Source organism: Nycticebus coucang, chromosome 1 (genome assembly GCF_027406575.1).
Source record: "Nycticebus coucang isolate mNycCou1 chromosome 1, mNycCou1.pri, whole genome shotgun sequence".
Classification (NCBI taxonomy): domain Eukaryota; kingdom Metazoa; phylum Chordata; class Mammalia; order Primates; family Lorisidae; genus Nycticebus; species Nycticebus coucang.
Window position 1 is genome coordinate 163,572,100 of NC_069780.1, and position 14,802 is coordinate 163,586,901.

A 14,802-nucleotide genomic window follows, 5' to 3' on the forward strand; every position below is an offset into this window, starting at 1 on the left:
ATCTCAAGATCCTTAATGTAATTGTAACTGTGAAAACCTCTGGCCCATGTAAGGTCACATTTAAAGATTCAGGGGTTAGGACTTAGACATAATCCTTTGGAGGAGCCTATAGGTGCATAATAGAGGCTCTCTGTGGGTAGAATGCAGGTTTTCAATGAGATTGTTCAGTGTAGTGGGGGTTTTTTTGTTTTGTTTTTCGTTTTTTTGAGACAGAGTTTCAGGATGTCGCCCTCAGTAGAGTGGTGACGTCACAGCTCACAGCAACCTCAAACTCTTGGGCTTAAGCAATTCTCTTGCCTCAGCCTCCCAAGTAGCTGGGACTATAGGCACCTGCCACAACACCCAACTATTTTTCTGTTGCAGTTGTCATTGTTGTTTAGCTGGCCCAGGCCAGGTTCGAACTTGCCAGCCTCGGTGCATGTGGCTGGTGCCATAACCACTATGCTAAAGGGACCGAGCCTGTGCAGTGTAGTGTTGAGGAACTCGGGTTTGGGGCCAGATAGTCTGGGATAGGAACCTAGTTCTACCACTTAGCAGGTGTGTAGTTTAAAATCTTTGTGCTTTGGCTTCCCCTCTGGAAAATAAAATAATATTGTATAATTAAACTCACAGAGCTACTATGAAATTTTTTAGAATTAAAGGTAAAGTGCTTGGCCTCCACCTAAGTCCTGAGTTAGGTATGGCTTTGAGTCTTCTGCTAAGACTTTTCATCTGTAAACAGTCTTCTGTAAGACTTTTCATTTGTCCTCTGGCTGCCTGCCAGTTAGGTGTCTTCTAGCGAAATTAACTCCTAAATCTCCAAGTGAAACAATTTATGTAACATATATAGGTTGTATGTCAGTATGGATGTATATAGAGACTTTTAATACTATAAAGACTATTTTAAAACTCATAAGGGCAGGAATTGAGTACTGACTTCAAGGAAAACACGTTGACATTTATGAAACAAGCTAAGTGCAATTTGAGCGAAGTAAAAACGTCAGACTTGATTTCTATTCTTTAAATCTAACAAACAGCATATATTCCCATGGAGTGGGCTTGGTCCTTCAATTAAAAAGCTCACATAAGTGGGTGGTAGAGACACAGAATGAAGAGGTTTTTTTTTTGGTGGGGAAGTGTGCCAGCCCACAGGTGGTCTTACAGGTTTACTTACAATGAATGGCTTTTCTTTTGCCTTTGCTACTCAGTCAATTGAGAAAGGTAACCCTTTTGCTCTAGCTTCTCTAGAGCTGTGTAGGAACATTGACTAGGGGGTAAGACTTACTTGGGGAGTAAGAGAAACTTTTGGAACACAAGTTCACTTCTGTATGGTTAAATCACTTGTTTTTCTGTTTTACCTACTGTGATATGTGGGGGAGCTTTGTAGGAGAACATAAAACAACTGTTTTGGGGATGACAATGCTGAATAATAACATAAAAGTATTTATATTCAATGAATTATAAAATCGGCACCCCATAAATTCATTCTTTCTCTGGTAGTATAAATGTTGATGTCAAAAGTAGATGTCTTTTAAAGGGAAGGGTTTGGAGATCACATACAGAATTTTTTGAAAGTATTTTTCAGTATGACTGAGATAAAATTCATGACTCTACTTTTGTCACTCTTTTTACAGTTAAGCAATTTTGTGAAGAAACAGAGTTGATCATACCCAATTTCAGACACTGCTTGCAATCTTATCAGGCTCAGCATTTAATTTATTTCTATTTTGCTATGAAAGCTAGCAAGTTTTTGATTTCTATCTTTAATACTAGATTTTTATGCCAAAGTTCTAATGCAAACTGCATAGTTAGATAATCATTAAATGTTACCAGATACCAAGTGCTTAAAGAAAAATCTATTAAGCATACTTTTTCCACTTTGGAAGCTACAAAGGAAACAGTCCTACCCACTTCCCTGCTTTCAGAGTTCAGTCTAATAGAGAATAAAGAACAAAATGAGTCTAGAGGGCTATAAAAGAAAATCACTAGTTGTTGGCATAAAGTCTAGGTTTGCTGTGTTCTAATATCATTATGCATCTAAACTCTGCCTACAGGTGTCGGGGTAGGTTATGTTTAGTTGAGACTTCTCCACTGGGAATCGCCTGTTGTCACTAAGTGTTGGCTGGTGCTGGGATTTGCTGCCTGACTTCTTGCCATGTCTAACGAAGTAGAAACAAGTGCAACCAACGGTCAGCCTGACCAACAGGCCGCACCAAAGGCACCATCAAAGAAGGAAAAGAAAAAAGGTATGGAGAAGTGCTCTTCAGGTCAATGAAGGGAGCTAGGATGGCTACCTCTGTAACGTGAAATTCAGGATAAAGTGAAAACTGGCTCCTGCCTTGCTTCATCTTCAGCTTAGTGTCAAGTCCTAAACAGGAAAGTTGTGCTTTGGCATAAGACATTGGTTCCCCCACATGTGATAAGGCAAATAGCTCTGAGGCTGTAACTGCACCAACTTAGGTCCTGCTGGGATACATTCAGAGCAGGTTGTTCATTTAATAATGCAACCATTAGGGGAGGGGAGAGGGGAGGATGGGCAGAGGGAGGGCGATTGGCGGGATTACACCCACGGTGCATCTTACAAGGGTACAAGTGAAACTTACTAAATGTAGAATATAAATGTCTTAACACAATAACTAAGAAAATGCCAGGAAGGCTATATTAACCAGTGTAATGAAAATGTGTCAAACTGTTTATAAAACCAATGTATGGTGCCCCATGATCGCATTAATGTACAGCTATGATTTAATAAAAATAAAAAAATAAAAAAAATGCAATCATTGATTTGTTATATGGTTATCTTTTAGTAATAGGTTTAGCATTATGCTTTATTGAGTTCAGTATTTTTTAAAGATCAAGATCTTTCTTTATGAGATAGCATTATGCTTTACTGAGTTCAGATCTTTTTTTAAAGATCAAGATGTTTCTTTATGAGACCCTCTTCTTTTGACTGAAGTACCACTAGAAGAAAGCCCCATAGTCCTTAGTGACCCATGGTTTGGGAATATGCCGGGACTTGCTTGTCTTTCACAACTGTACTTTAGCTCTGGGTAGCAGACGGCAAAGGCCTTCAGGAGAAGCAAAGGTAGTTATAATAAAAACGGGATAATATTATCTTAAGGTTTTTCCAAGGGAATATACCCATAATTCCCTTCTGCCTCATTGATAGTTCAAAATGTCAGTAAATTGTGTGGCGGTTTATTTTTCTTTCACCAGAGTATATCTATTTATCCTCCTTCCATTCTTTCAAAACCTTTAAAAAAAAAACTATGATGAAGAATGTTCCCACCTCCCACCTCACATATTCCTATAAGTTTTCCATAATTCAGTCGATTTTGTACTTCTAAGCGTTTATTTTCTACCCATCCCAACTCCATTCACAGACTTGTGGAGCATAATTTAGTTTCAAAGGAAGTAAAAATCAGGCAAGCTAGATATTGAATATATAATCAGTTGTGATATAATCAGGATTTATACTTCTTAAATCTTAGAGATTCTGGAGCATATTTAGTTATAACTAAGACTGGTATTTATTTATTTATTTATTTCGAGACAGAGTCTCACTATGTTGCCCTTGGTAGAGTGCCGTGGCATCACAGCTTACAGCAACCTCCAACTCTTGGACCCAAGCGATTCTCTTGCCCCATCCTCCCAAGTAGCTGGGACTATAGGCGCCTGCCACAATGCCCATCTATTTTTTGTTGCAGTTGTCATTGTTGTTTTAGCTGGTGTGGGCCAGGTTCGAATGTGCCACCCTTGGTGTATGTGGCTGGCACCATAACCACTATGCTACAGGTGCCGAGCCAAAGACTTGTATTTAAATAAAAACTTTATCTTGTATTTCTTTTCTCAGGCTCTGAAAAGACAGATGAATATCTTTTGGCTAGGTTCAAAGGTGATGGCGTAAAATACAAGGCCAAACTAATTGGCATTGATGATGTGCCAGATGCAAGAGGGGATAAAATGAGCCAAGATTCTATGATGAAACTGAAGGTAAAAGGGAAAAGAATTGCCTTTTCTATATATTGGTCAAAAGTCCAATAGAGATAATTGTATTAGAAGCTTTTGTTAACCTGTATCTCAATTACTTAAAAATATTTTCTAATCATATTATTGATCCAGTAATGCCTCGTTTTCAGAGAAGCAGTGAGTTTGCATATTTCAAGTGCTGTTCCAGAGACCTAATTCAATCAACCATAGTAGGTCTCCAGATGCCTTTTTCTTTTGACAGACTTAACATTTGGACAAACCAAGCTTATCTCTACCATTTCCCTCATTTAATGATTAGAAAATCTGTGTGCAAATATGCACATTATTTGTCTTACTTACATAATACCCTATTTTTGACCTGGGAAGTGTTCAGGTAAAATTCAGGACTCTACTTGGAAACAGATGTTTTTTAGTCTCAGCCTTTCTTTTCTTTGAATTTTTAAATCTGAGTCGTCTGTCACGATGCAAAACGAAATTAATACTACTTGCTAAATCATGCAGGACCTAGAAGAAACATCTTTACAGATCTTCCGATCTAGTTCTCTTATCTTTTCCAATAACTATTCTGAGGCCAAGACAGTGAGAGTTCAAGTTCTCATTGCGAAGGGACACCCTGGCTCAGTGTCTTCCATTTCATCTGCCGTCCTGATAAAAAGTGCCTGACTCTTTCATAGATGGCCAACCAAGCTGAAAACAGAGCTGACCGCCTTTTAAAATTTTAGTATTAGAAGGATTGGAGAGTACTTTTAATTAGATTTTTTTCTTGTTTTCCCAACCTCATCAGGGAATGGCAGCAGCTGGTCGGTCTCAGGGACAACACAAACAGAGGATCTGGGTCAACATTTCCCTTTCTGGAATAAAAATAATTGATGAGAAAACTGGGGTAAGTAAAAATTCACCTTCACTGACCCCTGTGTAACCACCTGACTCTGCCAAACAATTTACTACTTGAATTTCAGCTCCCCTTTTTCCTTCTTAAAATTCTGAAGGGGAAGGCTCACGCCTATAGCTCAAGCCACTAGGGCGCCAGCCACATACACTGGAGCTAATGGGTTCAAATCCAGCCCAGGCCTGCCAAACAACGACAACTGCAACCAAAAAATAGCTGGGCATTGTGGCCGGCGCCTGTAGTCCCAGCTTCTTGGGAGGCTGAGGCAAGAGAATCCCTTAAGCCCAAGAGTTGAGGTTGCTGTGAGGTGTGATGCCATGGCACTCTACTCAGGGTGACAGCTTGAGACTGTGTCGCCAAAAAAAAAAAAAAATTCTGTAGGGGAAAAAAATAGCATATATTATGTTTCCAAAATTAATAAGCAGAAAACAGAATAGAATATATGGAGTCTAGATTCTTTATTAAGTTCATTTCCTACAACAGATGTGAGTCTTAAGTTTATAAACATAGCTATGCTGTAAATATCACTTATTTTTGTTACACTTCAAATATGCAGACTAGATTAATCCTAACCCTTGGTTTGTGACACTTGTATAAGTCTGTGTATGGTTCTTCTTTTAATGTATTGATTACCTGTGAATTACTAGCTAGAAAATTAACCATAACACATTCAGATTTGTTTAATCTTTCTTTTCCCTGCCTCCTCACGCTACAGATGTAACCTTTCTCATTTTTCGTGGTAGCTGTTGTTCTATCACATATGAAAAGTCTTTGTTCTTTTGTTTTTGAGCCTGACCCAAAAGCTATCCTATTTCATGTCTTCTAAGACTTTTTTTCTCTATTCAACATAACATCATTAAGATTCATATTTTTTAAAATGTTGTTTGTAGCTCATTTTCATTGCTATAAAATATTCGAGTGCATCATTTTACCTTGGGGACACTTCCAGTTTCTGTTTGTCCTTTTCTAGAAAGATGCTTCCTATCTAATATGCAAAACCCACCCATCAGATCTAGGGCTCTGGCACCCTGGGGCACTCTTCACTCAGCCTGCGGGTCTTCTGGTCTTCAGGCACCCCCGTCTCCATCATTTTCCCTCTCCCCTCAACTCTTATTTTCCCAAGGTCATCAGAGAACAGTGGTAGGTTCCTCTCGCAAGATTTTCTGCCTCCAGAAATCTTCTAAGACAGTGGTTCTCAACCTATGGGTCGCGACCCACAGGAACTGTATTAAAGGGCCGCAGCAATAGGAAGGTTGAAAACCACTGTTTTAAGATATCCAATATAAACGTTTAGTGGCTTTTGTCATTTGTGAATTAAACCAAGATACATTCCACCACCTACAGATATCACTGAAGAGTAGAACCCTGCAACCTGCTTGAGAGGATCATAAGAAAGGGGAGAAAATTGAGGGGAAGACCCTACTAAGCCAGTAAACTCCCCCAGCCCCGTGTAACTTTTAGATAATGATGTGGACTGTGTATGTGAGGTTGAGAAGTAGTTGATGACAGCATTTGGTAATGCTGGAATATACTGGGGATACAAGTAACATACTATTACTTGTTCCTGTAATAGATAGGATGGTTCCTTAGTCACCAGGAGCCCTCATCTAAGGATCCCAGTTACTGTTTACTTAAGTTTGCCTTTCAGTGGGGAAGAAGAACTGCCTACTTGGGTTGACTTCAAGGTTATACATCCCCTCTTCACTTTAGAAATTCTTGTACTTCTAGTCCTCAATCCTTCCTTGCTCTGTGGCATGATAGCTTTGGCACCAGGAGAATGAAGTGTCAATATTTCAAGAAGGAACATTCTTTTCATTTTTGTTTTATGCTATGTAATCTTTCTTTCTTTCTTTCTTTCTTTCTTTCTTTCTTTCTTTCTTTCTTTCTTTCTTTCTTTCTTTCTTTCTTTCTCTCTCTCTCTCTCTCTCTCTCTCTCTCTCTCTCTCTCTGTCTCTCTCTCTCTCTCTCTCTCCTTCTTTTGAGACAGTCTCAAGCTGTTGCCCTGGGTAGAGTGCTGTGGCATCATAGCACACAGCAACCTCCAGCTCAAGTGATCCTCTTGCCTCAGGTTTTCTATTTTTTAGTAGAGACAGGGTCTTGCTTTTGCTCAGGCTGGTCTCGAACCTGTGAGCTCAAGCAATCCACCCACTTGGGCCTCCCAGAGTGCTAGGAGTATAGGTGTGACCCACAGCACCAGGCCGAGTATCAATATTTTAAGAAGGAACATTCTTTTCATTTTTATTTTCTACTATGTAATCTTCCTTTCTTTTGAAGCCCTTTCTAGCGAGGATATTGCTCCAGCTTTCACCCAGAGATTAAAAATTCTTTCTTCAAGTGGTTTACACTTTTCATATGTCTTCATATGTATGTCTATGCTTACCTAAAAATAGATTCTAGTTTTCTCTCAATAAATTATTCTTTATGTTCCTTTTAAGGTAATAGAACATGAACATCCAGTAAATAAGATTTCTTTCATTGCCCGTGATGTGACGGACAACCGGGCGTTTGGCTACGTGTGTGGAGGAGAAGGCCAGCATCAGTTTTTTGCCATAAAAACGGGGCAACAGGTGAGCTATAAGCCTTGGGGTGTCCTCTGTGGAGCATAGAAGTGTCTGTATCACAACTAGAAAACTTGCTGGACACAGTTGTATGTAGGAAGGCTACATAATGATTCAAAGACTAACCATCTTTATTGGCCTAAGGAATCTTTGTAAAATGTCATTGATACCCACGTAGTATGTGAAACAAGGATTGTGAGAAAGGACTTTCTTATCACGCTAATTTCAGAATAAGAGCAAATTATTCCTAAAAACCTTAAAGGAACTTCCAAAAATAATCATAGTATCTCTTGTTTAGGGTAAATACTTATTAATCTGCTGTCCTTATGTTCCTGCAGGTAGGGATTGGGGCAGTGGTAGTTTCCTAGAAGCTAGGGCGAGTAATAAGGAGCTTTAAAAGAATATTAATAAAAGAAAACTAGTATTAATCTGAACTGTTGGGGACAAAATAATAAGATTAAAATGCTGACAACAATGCTTTCTGTTGCTTCAGGCTGAGCCATTAGTTGTGGATCTTAAAGACCTTTTCCAAGTTATCTATAATGTAAAGAAAAAGGAAGAAGAAAAGAAAAAGGCAAGTACGACCTGATAAAGGCTCTATTAAAACTTAAAACTAAAACTGTATTCAGGACCATGTGTAATGTTACGTATGCATATGGCCTGTCTAAAGAGCTGGCTTTCTATACTTCTTTTTAAATTTCAGATTAATATGAGAGTAGGGATGATTAGGTTACATTGTTTATATTTGTTACATAGAGTTCAAGTTGTCGTTGTGGCCCTGACCCGGTACCATCACATACCCCTTACATTGTGCCTGTGAGATGAGAGCACACCATTCCCCTCTCGCCTCCCCTCTACCCACTCCCTCTGCTTTCTCCCTCCTCCCCCCTCCAGTTTAACTGTGCTTTTTCTCTTGTGTGGGCATATATTTGTTCATCTAATGGTTCATATTGGCATTGAGTACATTGCATACTTGTTTTTCCATTCTTGTGATACTTTCCTAAGTAGAATGTTCTCCAACTCCATCCAGGTTAATATAAAAGATGTGAAGTCTCCATCTTTTTATGGCTGAATAGTACTCCATGGTACCTATAATTAATAAACCCACGGTTTATTAATCCATTCATGTGTTGATGGGCACTTGGATTGATTCTGTATCTTGGCGATTATGCATTGAGCTGTGATAAACATTCTGGTGCATATGTCCTTATTGGAAAATGATTTTTGTTCTTCTGGATAGATACCCAGCTATGGGATTGCAGGATCAAATGAAAGGTATACTTTTAGTTCTTTGAGGCTTCTCCATACTTATTTCCAAGAAAGTTGTATTAGTCTGACATCCCACCGACAATGTAAAAGTGTTTCCTTTTCTCTATACGCTTGCCGGTATTTGCAGCTTTGGGACTTTTTGATGTGGGCTATTCTAACTGGTTTTAGGTGATATCTCAGAGTGATTTTTGTATTTGCATTTCTTTGCATTTCTCTGATAATTAGGGATGATTTGAATTTTTTTATGTGTTTATTGGCCATTCTTCTGACTTCTTTGGAGAAGGTTCCATTCATACTCTTGAACAATGGTAAATGGTATTTTTTTCTTCTTTTGTTGATTAATTTGAGTCCTCTGTAGATTTTAATTACCAACCTCTTGTCAGATTTGCTTTTTAAATGTTTTTTGTTTTTTTGTTTGTTTGTTTGTTTTTTGAGACAGAGTCTCACTATGTTGCCCTCAGTAGAGTTCCGTGGTGTCACAGCTCACAGAAACCTCCAACTCTTAGGCTTAAGTGATTCTCTGGCCTCAGCCCCTCAAGTAGGTGGAACTATACGTGCCCACCACAACTCCTGGCTATTTTTTGGTTGTAGTTGTCATTGTTGTTTAGTAGACCTGGACCAGGTTGGAACCCACCAGCCCTGGTGTATGTGGCCAGCACCCTAACCACTAAGCTATGGGCACTGAGCCTATTGTTTATCTTTTTGAAGAACAAACTTTTTGTTTCATTAATTTTCTGAATGATTCTTTTGTTTCAATTTCATTTATTTCTTATTTAATTTTGTTATTTCTTTTCTTCTGTTAGGTTTAGGATTTGATTGGTCTTCCTTTCCCAGTTCCTTGAAGTTGCTCATTATGTTGTTGATGTGCACTTTCTGTTTTTAAATGTGGACATCTAATGCAATAAATTTTTCTCTTACGAGTGCTTTTGTAGTATCCCACAGGTATTGATAGCTCGTGGCTTCATTGCTATATATTGGAGGAATCTAGTGATTTCCTTCCTTATCTCCTTCTTGATCCACCTGTCATTCAGGATGAGGTAGTTAACTTGGTGTGGGGATGAAGGTTTTGTTGGAGTTGGGTTTTACCTTTCCTCTCTTATGGTCTGAAAAGATACAAAGTATAATTTCTATTCTTTTAAATTTTTTGATTTGATTTATATCCTAGGATATGGTCACTTTTAAGGATGATCTAGAAGCTGGCAAGAAGAACGTTTGCTCAATAGTTTTGGGGTGATTTTATGTTCCATCTATGTCTATAAAGCCTAATTAAAGCAAGGGTCATGTTTAAGTTCCTTGTTACTTTGTTTAGTATCTGTTTAGAGGAGCTGTCCAGTTCTGTCAGCGTTGAAGTCCCCAGTATCATGATATTGTAGGATATCATATTGTTCAGACCAATTAGGGTTCATTTTATAAATCTGGGAACATTTAAGTTGGGTGCATATATATTTAGAATTAAAATGTCTTCTTGTTGTATTCTTCTATTGGCCAATATATATAATTTCCATCTTTGGGTTTTTTTGTTTGTTTGTTTGTTTGTTTGTTTACTTTTGTTGCTTTAGATCTATTTGTATCTGAAAATAAGATTGCAACCCCTCCTTTCTTCTGACTTCCATTTGCCTGAAATATTGTTTTCTAATCCTTCACCCTGAGTCTTGTTTTGTCCTTGGAGGTTTGACATGTTTCCTGAAAACAGTAAATAGGTAGCTTCTGCTTTTTTATCTAGTCAGCCAGCCTGGGTCTCTTCAGTGAGGTATTCAAGCCATTCACACTTATTGAGAGCATTAATAAGTATGGTGGAGTTCTGTTCATCTTATTTTGTGAAAGTTTGTTGCTTAGTTTTATCCCTTGTGCCACTGTGGAAGCTAGATTTTATCCTTTAGTTTCTAGATGTCTACTTTGCTGGTGGTCCATTGTGGTGGTCAGTGTGAAAATTGGGTCTGAGTACTTCCTACAGAGCTGGTCTTGTTATGGTGAATTTCCTCAGTGTTTGCCTTTCAGTAAAAAATTTACTTTCTCCATCAAATATGAAACTTAGTTTAGTAGGATATAGACTCCTAGGCTGAAAATTGTTTTATTTAAGAAGCTTAAAGGTAGATGACTCCCCTCTTCTGGCTTGAAAAGTTTCAGCCGAAAAGTCTGCTGTTACTCTGGTATTTTTTGCCTTGAAGGTAAGAAGTTGTTTAGGCCTAGCTGCTTGTGTAATTTTCTCTTTCATTTTTGACTTTGGCCAGTTTCATTACAGTGTGTAAGAGATACTCTGTTTGTATTGAGACGAACCAGGGTTTGATATCCATCTAAAAGGAGTGTGTCAGGAATTTTGGTGATGCTTGGGAAATTTTCATTTATGATATCCTTCAATAGGGCTTCCATTTCTTTGGGTCATTCTTCTTCCCCTTCAGGGATACCTATAATTTGTATGTTTGAATGCTTCATGAAGTCCCATAATTCACTAAGTGATTGCTCTACTGTTACTCTCTTCTTCTTTGCCTCTTTAAATGCCTGGGTTAACTCAAGAGCCTTATCCTGTAGCTCTGAGATTCTTTCTTCTCCATGGTTTAATCTGTTATTGATACTTTCTAATGCATCTTTAACTTCACTGAATGATGCCTTCAAGTCCATAAGGTCTGTGTATCCTTTCTCATTTCTTCATGTCTTTTATTCCTCAGGTCAATTTTGGACTTCCTTTTGGTGGTTTTCCACTTTCCCTTCATTTCCCTTCATCATTTTTGTGTCCATACTCTAAATTCCCTTTCTGTAATTTCCATAATTTCTTCATAGGTGGGATCCTCTATGGTAGCTGCCTTGTGATCCCTTGGAGGGGTCGATCTATTCTGGTTTTTCATGTTGCCAGAATTTTTTGGTTGTTTTCTCCTCTTGCATGTTTTCTTCTTTTTTACTTCTGATCCTGGCTTTCTCCTTTTGCTTCCTCCTTCTCTTTAATATTCCATGTCTTTGTGCTTGGGTGGTAGAGTGGCCTAGGAATCAAGACTGTCCATTTTGTGGATCTGTTGCTTCATGTGTGTCAAAGCTCTCTGGACCTCCAAGTCATGGTATCAACCACACACCATGCCAGGAAAATGCTTTCTATCAATTCCCACTGCCTCAAGCTGGCCTGACCACTCCACTTCTTTCTATAGAAATGTGTAATGGGTGAATATTATGGTAAGGCACTTCTGATTTCCAGTCTCTGACTTTTATTTTTTTCTCCCTACAACTTGCATCTTGATTCTGGTACATGTACAGGACAATCAAGTTTAAATCCAGTAACTCTATTCAAATCCAATATGGATAAGAAAGGAGAGGAGAATGTAGGGCAGGAATGATATGCATTTTTGCCTTATGTTTATTAATCCATTGGTATATTTGTTCTTGTATTTAACTCCTCCCTTTACCTACAAACACTAACATCACTCAATTTGTATCTTTCTTTTTAGATGGAAGAAGCCAACAAAGTAGAGGTAAAATTCATATTTACCCTGTGTGAACTGTGTGTGTTTGATGTGTGTATGCCCTTGTTTGCTACCTGCCCAGGCATTCTCCTTTCCTGCCTAATCACTCTGTTTATGGCCTCTCTGGTCATGAAGAGATACATGTAAATGGTCAATACCAAAATTGCTTAGTAAGCCACTACAGTAGGCAAAAAAAATTTATGGGAAAAACTTATCAACTAAATCTTTAAATATTTGCCATCTTTTCAGAATGGGAGTGAGCCCCTAATGGTTCTTGATGACCAAGCTAACAAACTGAAGTTGGTAGGTATATGATGTTTTTTGTTTTTTTTTTTGTGTGTGTTTTTTTTTTGGCCGGGGCTGGGTTTGAACCCGCCACCTCCGGCATATGGGACCGGCGCCCTACCCGCTGAGCCACAGGCACCACCTGGTATATGATGTTTTATAATTCTTACTTACCTAAACATGGATTCTACTTCTGTAGATGTTGTTAATACCAAATATGTATGGACTGTGTATGAAAATACAAATGTGACAATTATTTTTCTAAATGTTAGTATAATATTTATGTCAATATGCAAAATAATCTTTTTAGGAGACACACCTTGATCTAATCCAAATACTTTTTAAGGTGTGGACTTTGGCTTTGCTTGGGGACATGTCTACATTTCCTGACCTAAATAGCTTAATATCGAATTTGTATTAGTTAAATGAAACTACAATTTTGACAAATATTTTCCTAAACTTTAGTTTAGGAAGCAAACAATTACAACAATATATTCAAAGTAATCTTTTTAGTAGATACATCTGAATCTAATCCAAATACTTTTTTAAGGGTGTTGACCAGATGGATTTGTTTGGGGACATGTCTACACCTCCTGACCTAAATAGTCCAAAAGTAAGTGTTTTTAAATTTGCAATGTAATGGAAATGCCATCTATAATTCAAATTGGCAATTAACTGGAAAATGTGAGCATCTATCGAAACTCAAAAGGTGACTGTTGATATTTTTTAATTTTCTTTTTTTGTATTTTATTTTTTAATTTTTTATTTTTTTGAAACAGAGTCTTACTTTGGGGCCCCCAGTAGAGTGCTGTGGTAACACAGCTCACAGGAACCTCAAACTCTTGGGTTTAAGCTATTCTCTTACCTCAGCCTCCCAAGTAGCTGGGACTATAGGCACCCGCCACAACGCCCAGCTTGGTGACTGTTGATATTTTGCACACCAAGTGTACATAGATTTTAGAAGGAATTTGCATCTTAAGTCACTGTAAAAAGCTATCAGCACAAATTTATATATGTTAATATTGCTTAAAGGTTAAATATGACCAATAGGTCAGGCAATGTAGTCCCTCTTGCTATTACAGAAGAACAGGAAGAGGAATTCACTATCAGTCCTTGGCATAAGCCTACCTGAAGAAAGTATAATTGTTAGGTGATGAATCATAATGCATCCTGACCTCTTCATTTCTTTTCCACCTGTTGTAATTTAACAGCATAATACTGGTGTGAAGTTAAGACTTAAACAAGATGCTCAGTTCAGTTATGTTTAATCAAAGCCTGTCCTTCTTTAAAAATGGCTCATTGTAACTGAGTGCAGTGGCTCACACCTGCAATCCTAGTACTCTGGAAGGCTGAGGTGGGTGGATTTCCTGAGCTCAAGAGTTCAAGACCAGCCTGAGCAAGAGTGAGACCCCGTCTCTAAAAATAGCCGGGCATTGTGGTGTGTGCCTATAGTCTGAGCTACTCCGGAGGCTGAGGCAAAGGGATAACTTGAGCCCAAGAGTTTGAGATTGCTGTGAGCTATGATGCCACAGAACTCTACCAACGGTGACAAAGTGAGACACTGTCTCAAAAAAAAAAAAAAAACTGCTCATTCTTTAAAGGTTGTTATAGTATATTAAGTCTTCTTAATACTAATTTATCCGTAACAACCCTGTGAAAATGGAACAATATTCTTACAGATAAGGAAATGGTGGTTCAGAAAGAAACCTGATTTATCCAGGAAAGAGGTCCAGATTCAAGGGTTACATTTGAGTCTTCAAAATAATCAGTATAATTTTGAATGATTTCTTATAACTCCTAACGTTATTTACTTAATAATTTCTTCAGCACCTGCTATTTGCAAGGTACAGCAGTGAGTAAGAAGCACACATCCATGATCACAGAATTTGTGTCTCTCGGGGAGATCAACAGAAAAAAATAAGCACAAGGCTAATTAACTGATATGAATTATAGGATATTTATCAAGTTTAGAAGTTGAGTCATACTTCTGAGGAGATGAGTTTCTCAACTTGAAAATGAAAGATGAGGAGGCAGTAACTAGATAAGAGAATCAATCTAGAATAATGGGGAAAATGTCTACATAGGAGTCTCTTATGGCAGGAAATTATCATGCAAAATTATATGAGCAAGAAGGTCACAGAAATTCAAACAGCAGATCAAAAATTGGGTAAGATTCTCTCTTCCCAGAGTATTGCAGAGTGTACCAGCCCTGTGATTCCTCACTGCATAAAGCTTCCGAGTGAGATGGAGCAGCACAGGGCAGTGTGCACTCCTCTCTAACCCCAGCCATGTGGGGATCACTAAGCACAAAGCAGTAATAGTTTAAAAGCCCTACACAGCTCCTAACAGAGAAGCCTATTAAATATTCCTTTTACAAGTGAGT

General features: G+C 38.2%; 1 protein-coding gene across 4 annotated transcripts in view; it reads left to right on the top strand.

Moving 5' to 3' along the window:
- DAB2 (DAB adaptor protein 2) overlaps positions 1 to 14,802 on the top strand; it is a 65,558-nt gene that overhangs the window by 33,890 nt on the left and 16,866 nt on the right. For 2 of the 4 annotated variants that reach the window (XM_053591754.1, XM_053591777.1), the window contains exons 2-9: positions 2,034 to 2,225; positions 3,833 to 3,972; positions 4,754 to 4,852; positions 7,294 to 7,425; positions 7,910 to 7,990; positions 12,120 to 12,143; positions 12,384 to 12,437; positions 12,970 to 13,032. In XM_053591754.1, coding sequence (XP_053447729.1) covers positions 2,135 to 2,225; positions 3,833 to 3,972; positions 4,754 to 4,852; positions 7,294 to 7,425; positions 7,910 to 7,990; positions 12,120 to 12,143; positions 12,384 to 12,437; positions 12,970 to 13,032 — 684 coding nt within the window. In that variant the 5' untranslated portion in view covers positions 2,034 to 2,134. The remainder of the gene's footprint in view (positions 1 to 2,033; positions 2,226 to 3,832; positions 3,973 to 4,753; positions 4,853 to 7,293; positions 7,426 to 7,909; positions 7,991 to 12,119; positions 12,144 to 12,383; positions 12,438 to 12,969; positions 13,033 to 14,802) is intronic. The other 2 variants (XM_053591762.1, XM_053591769.1) reach the window with 2 other exon arrangements.